We start from the raw sequence: 6,552 nt of genomic DNA, 5'->3' as shown, positions 1-6,552 counted from the left end.
TCTGTGCAAGATAGCTAATTAAAATTTATTTATTTATTTATTTTTAAAGTTTAGCTAACGGCTTTTTAAAACTTACACCTAACCATTTGTCTAAAATTTTTTTTATTAAAATAATATTTTAAAAAAAATCATTTTTATTAAAAACTCATCTCCCCTAAAAATACCAAATGAAACCAAATCATCATTTTCTTCTCGACCTATAAATCTCCGTCTCAACCACGCCCGTCATTGTGGGTCTAGCCAATGGGTCAGGCCGATGAGAGTAGGCCAGTCTAACTACACCCTCCTCATATTTCCCTCATCAGATTTACCCTCAAGCCTCGCATTAGCCACCGCTAAAAACCCATGTGCTCTATGTAAACTCCAAATTTATTCTCCACTTAAGTAGCTGGTAATGTTAAAATATTGATTAAATGATTAAATTTATATATATTTTTTTAATAAATTTAAGCTTTTAAAATAAATAGTAATTTAACATGGTATCAAAGTCGAAGGTCTTGAATTCGAACCTTGATTCTGTCATTTACATCCCATTTCAATTAAATATTTCATATGTTAGGCATTGCCTATTAAAAATTGAGTTTGAGCCCACATGTGAAGGGGAGTGTTAAAGTACTTGATTAAATGATTAAATTTACATATTCCTATAGACTTAAACTTTTAAGATAAATGGCAATTTAACAGCTAATCCCAACTTTCCCACCTATATATATAGTATCTTTCTTAATTAGTCCTCTTCCTCTAGCCACTTCAAGAATCACAGCTTCATAGCTTAACACATCAATTTTTTCTGTCCCCGTTAGTAGATACTCAGGAGCCAAATAGCCCACCGAATCTCCTTCAAGAACAGTAGAACACCGTGAAAGTCGTGGCCTTCAATTAGTAACGAGATCGCTCAACCATCACGCCTGCACTGAGGATGTGTTCAAGAGAGCCTTCACAGCGAGCAAAATGAGGAAAAATGTTAAACAAAGAGAGAAAGTCCCATAACATTACTTTACGAGATATTTGTGCGATGTTTACGTGGTATATAACATTACTCTTATCTTTTTTGAGGTTAGTTTTGATATAACAGATCAAATTGTTATTTTCCTTGTTCACTAATAAATCGACAAATTAAACTCACGTCTTTATAATCAATTCAATCCCCCAGTCCAACTGAGGGCAAACGCTTATGAAAAGAAATGTGAACTTTTTGTATGTTGTACGCTTACTTTTTTTTGAAACATTTTTAATTATGTTGGTCGATAAAGACGGAATTGTTAAAGCTAATGCGTAACGTGGTTTCCCCTTAGCATAAACTATTATGCATGTATAAAGTAAATGAATTATAGGTATTTTAAAAAAAGAAAATGTAGAGTTAATATATACATATATGAATTATAGCTATTTAAAAAAAAATATCAGGGCAATATTTGAAATGTAAAGTTAATATATCCATACATAGATATCTTTCTAACCTCTTTCGAATGTTCATAACAGGGCTTTGAACTTAACAATTAGACCTTATTAGCGATATCTATCGGACTGGGATGTGTCAACATGCCCACACCATCCATTTTGTTAATTGCATTGTTAAGGGAACTCTTATCTTTTTTACGTTGGTGCAAGTATTCTAAGTCCCTTAATCAAAGAACCATCAAGCTTCAAACCTTCATCCTCGAGGCTTAACAGCCAGCTTCAACCAATCTATTTCGCTCCTCCGCCCACATGTCTCCATCATCTTCGCTGGCTTATGCTTCATCCACCACGTGCAACCCAAGCGTCATCTTGGCACGCGTGGGCTACACTCGCCGATGCCATTTTTTGTTTCTTGTGGAAGATCTTTTGCTCCCTTTTATTCTCTCATCTTAATCTCCATAGTCGATGTTCCCTATTTTGCCTATAAAGACCTCCAAATCTAAATGCGATGTCCGCTAAGCATCTACTGATGGGCACATTTCTCGTCAGACATTGTGGTAATGCTCCTCTATGATAGTTCTAGTCCAGTCATTATCAGTGATATCCTCCTTGTTGTGACTCCTAAGTTCTCTTGTCATTGTAATAGGCATTTCTTCAAGCAACTCATTTACTGGACTGCCTAAAAAACTGCCATTTTTTATAACCCCTTTTTTGAGCTGTAGGCCAAGAAATTTCTATTAGACCAAGCCAATTATTTGACCCATTCCCTCATGTCAGGTTTTTACTTGCACTGTGCTGTTTGCACTACGGTTTTTATTTGGTACGAAATCCATTATTTTGTATTCTCTCTTCTTTTATTAATGCAATCTCACTTATATAGAAGAAAAAAAAAAAAAAAAAAGGGGAGGTGAGGGGGGGGGGGGTTTCTATTCCTTTTTTTTTTTCTCTCTCTCTCTTCATATGTTGCTTGATCTGGGAAAAGATTGTTTGAGGAAATACGTATTATATAAATCTAATTTTTACCTTGCTTCACTTTTGTTGATTTATAGGCTATGAAAAAAACAAGTTAATTAATGAGATAGAGAGAGAACTATAATAGTCCTAAAATCGCAGTAAAGAAAACAAAGTAAACTACATAGGGGAGAAAAGAAACGAAGAGAAATTACAGTTATAAAATCGTACTAATAATTTATTTTTTTTATATGTCCGCACAAGAGGGGGAGGAGGATTTGAACTAGTAATTTCCGTTTTATAAAGCGTGGTCTCCAGCCGATTGAGCTATCCTTTTAGAACTAATAATTTTCTTCCTTTTTTAGGTTTCATTTTTTGGTTCATAAATGTGCATAGCAAAACCTGGAAAGAGCAAAAAATGAGCAACGTACGTCATATGCACATTTCCATTTCAAAGAGGAACTATTATATGCACATTTTCATTTCAAAGAGGAACTACTTTAGGAATTGGGGTCTTTGGCAATTTTAAAAAAAATTAAAATTTATATACATACGTGTGTGTCTATATATATATATAATGGTTCAATGATTTAGCTTTTTACAGTTGTACATGCATGCCTTTAACAAACTAAAAAACTTTTGTATTTGAAAAAAAATTTCTTTTTAAGGATAATTTTATAGACATTAACTTTTGTATATAGTTATGACTTATGATTTAATATGAAAATAAATTTAAGATTTGTCTGCTTTTATTTTACATAAACATTTGTGCATACACACATAAAAGAACTATATGTATCTATGAATTTATTTATTTACGTAGGTTTAGATTCTACACGTAAAAAATTATGATTCTGCTCTTATCTACAACTATTTCATAAGGGAAATGCTACAATTCCCACCACAATCCCACCCCAATCCCACCAATTCAAAGTAATTTTATTTTTTTATTTAATAAATCAATTTTTAACATTTTAAACATAGGAGCGGTGGGATTGAAGTGGGATGGGGTGGGAATTGTAGCATTTCCCATTTCATAATACTGCCGGGATAATCAATAAGATGCTCTATTAATTTAAGCCTCGGATGCTCCTCTGTTAACCCGATCAGCCATTCTGATGATTCTCTCCTTGTCTTGTAGGCAGGTCGCCGTCCCATCCAACAGTGCAAAAATATGTTTTTGCAATCATCAACATAATATATAATGCAAGAAAAATATTCGTCGGTTGGCTGAAAAAATGAGAAACACATCCACTTATTACCTGAAACGAACAAATGTTAAAATGCTTTTGAGTGTGGCATGGTAATAACATATAAATTTAATTATTTAGTTACTACTCAACACCGGGCGTATCACATCAATTTATATTTTAAGAAAAAAAAATTGTAACAAATTATAAGACCCTTTTGACAATACTCAACAAATAACTATTTAATCCATATTTTTGCGGTGTTTACTCTTGACAAATAAAAAAGAAAAAGAAAAAAATAGACAGAGAGACACCATAGTGTGGATTTCACACCTTCAAGTTCAATTAAGCACATTGTAATACATGAAAAACCAGAAACATGAAGAAAAGAGTAGAAAGATAAGGCTTATTCAGCTGCTGTACGTGGTTGAGAGTACTTTATAAGCTACACAACCAGTGCGACCTTATTGGCATACAAACTTGGATAAGCTACATATTACTTCGACACCCACATGCATAGAGATAGCATAGGCCGACCAAGGATTTGTCTAATTTTGGTTGGTTTCTGTTTCGCCAGCACCACCGTGTCCTGCAGGGGGATGATGTCCACCATGTCCTCCTCCACCATGTCCACCATGTCCACCATGTCCACCGCCATATCCACCTCCCCCATGCCCATACTTGGCCTCCTCCACCGCGTCAGTTTGGACATTACCACCATGACCTGGGGGACCATGTCCACCATGCCCGCCATGTCCATATCCCCCATGTCCACCACCATGTCCACCGCCATGTCCATATCCCCCATGCCCATACTTGGCCTCCTCCTCAGCGTCAGTTTGGACATTTTCCTCTATATAAAAAAAATAGTAATAAAAAAAACAAAAAAATTGAGTTGAACAAGTTAAGTCACAACGTACATGCATGGCTAAGGTAAACTATAATTATACTGGAACTTAATGCCTTTCTAAAACTTAAGTGCTTAAATAAACCTTATGAAACACGTAAAAATGATGTTCGATCCCTATTTTTGTAAAACAAATGTCGTTATTATATATTGACCATGTTGGAGAGGATTATTGGCAGTCTCTGGTAATTTCTACAAGCCTACAACGAGCCTCGCTTGCAATTATGCAAGTTTAAGTTTTCACGACAAGTTAATTTACGTTTGTACTTACAGGGTTTAAAGGCATTCATTTTAATGATGTGCACCTTTGAGACGAGCCTAAAACACCACGTTTAGAATAACAAGCTAGAGGGCATATATATATATATATATTTAACTCAAGTAAAGAAATTCACCGGTTTGAGCGGCCTCAGCAAGCTCACGAGCTGAGACATCGGTGGAGATGAGAAGCACAACAGCAAAGACAAGACCAAGGAGAAGAAAAGTTTTTGAGTAACCCATTTTTCTGTCAACAACAAGAGGACTAGAGACAATATTGCACGTACCAGTGAAGGATGAGTTACTGCATTGTGGCTCTCCTTATTTATAGACGAGTCTTTAGAGAGAGAGAGAGAGGTAGGCTGGTAGGCGGCAAAAGTTTGCTTGTTTTTTATGATACTGATAGGATCAGTACTGTACGTGGAAAGTGATGAATATTTCATTTACCAAAAGGAAATATTGATTACACAAAAATATGTGAATTGGATCTGATCTTTATAATACCTTTAATGTTGTCTTTATACAAAGTCGAGGTTTCGTCTAAGATTGAAACTCGTGCAGATATGCATGGTACGTGGGCAATCGCTACTCAAAAGGATGTACCCATCCATATCACTTTAACGACTAAGTTTAGAAATTTCATCGTGCGTTACTTTTATATCCTTTTTAAAAGTAAACTGACTTTTAAAATTATTATGCGATTAAAATTTAATAGTGATTAATTATAAATTTATTGATGATTTTACATGACACCTAATTTTTTAAAGAATACATACAAAAATAACATAAAAGAAACTTCTAACATTAATATTCCACTCTAACCTGTCTTCATTCCTAACGAAAGCCTTTGCATGATGAGGTGGTTTAAAAAGAACTATAGGATTTTAACGATCTAAATTTATTTATTTATTTGTCTTAACGAGAAAAGAGAGTGAAATTAACTCTAGTTTAAAAATAAAAATAAATTTTATTTGTGTAATTTCTCTTTTACAGCACCTAAGCCATATCATTTGCTGATTAGGCTTAGCAAATGATGCTTTTAGCTAGTCTTGCTATATATGGTAGTTTTTACTTCATTAAATCATCAATAATCAGGTTCAAACTTTAGATATCTGTGTTGGTACCATATTAAATCAACAATTATCTAAAACATTTAAGCAGATAGAAAAAAAATAATAATTATTTAAATTAATATTTTTACGTACTTATGAATATATAGATATAAAGAAGGAATTGCCAAATTAAATATAGTTGTATTCATACTAATATATAGTTCAATTTTCACCAACTTTTAAGCGCAAATATTCAAGCTAGCTTTATAAATGTTCTAATTATCATCTTATATAATGGCATTAGGTTGCATAACCTACATTTAATACGTTTAGTTTTTGCGTTTATATCTGTCTTGACTCTTAAAGCTGATCAATTAATGATCATTTTTTTATCAGCATATTTTTTTTAACTCTATGATTGCAACTTATTCAATGAATTATAGGCGCGCTAGTCACAAACTTAATTACTAGAGTAATTAATGCTATTCTTCAAACCATTTATCTCACTTATTTTATATCAATTAACGTGTTGTGTTTAAGTAGGGGTGTAAGTCCGGACCGAATATAACCGATTGGGAAACCGGATCCAGGCATTAACCGGCTTCGGGAAATCGGAAAACACGGTTGGTACCCGGGTATTTATTTCAAAAAACCCCGGTTATACTTGGGTACCAGGCTCCGGATAGATTAATTAATTAAAAAAAAAAAAAATTACCCCCTGCTCTTTTACCCTGAGGCCTTGTTTGGTTCGCGGAATGTCTATTCCATTAAGAAAATGAATAACTATTCCTGA

The 6,552-nt window shown here is 33.9% G+C and overlaps 1 protein-coding gene across 1 annotated transcript; it reads right to left on the bottom strand.

The window, feature by feature from the left end:
- Window positions 1–3,863: 3,863 nt before the first annotated feature.
- On the bottom strand, window positions 3,864–5,020 carry LOC133875246 (cold and drought-regulated protein CORA-like). Its single transcript, XM_062313298.1, has 2 exons — window positions 4,845–5,020; window positions 3,864–4,395 (listed from the first exon to the last, which is right to left on the bottom strand). The coding sequence occupies exons 1-2, from the start codon at window positions 4,948–4,950 to the stop codon at window positions 4,091–4,093; spliced, it is 411 nt and encodes a 136-aa protein (XP_062169282.1). The 5' UTR covers window positions 4,951–5,020; the 3' UTR covers window positions 3,864–4,090.
- Window positions 5,021–6,552: the final 1,532 nt, after the last annotated feature.

This window comes from Alnus glutinosa, chromosome 8, assembly GCF_958979055.1.
Source record: "Alnus glutinosa chromosome 8, dhAlnGlut1.1, whole genome shotgun sequence".
Lineage (NCBI taxonomy): Eukaryota > Viridiplantae > Streptophyta > Magnoliopsida > Fagales > Betulaceae > Alnus > Alnus glutinosa.
This window is presented reverse-complemented; position numbering and strand designations above follow the sequence as displayed.

Excerpts from the sequence above, each read along its gene's own strand:
- LOC133875246 (XM_062313298.1), bottom strand. The coding sequence starts at position 4,950 with ATGGGTTACTCAAAAACTTTTCTTCTCCTTGGTCTTGTCTTTGCTGTT. Across the intron at positions 4,396-4,844 it reads TGCTGAGGCCGCTCAAACCG|AGGAAAATGTCCAAACTGAC; the intron begins GTGAATTTCTTT and ends TTTTTTATATAG.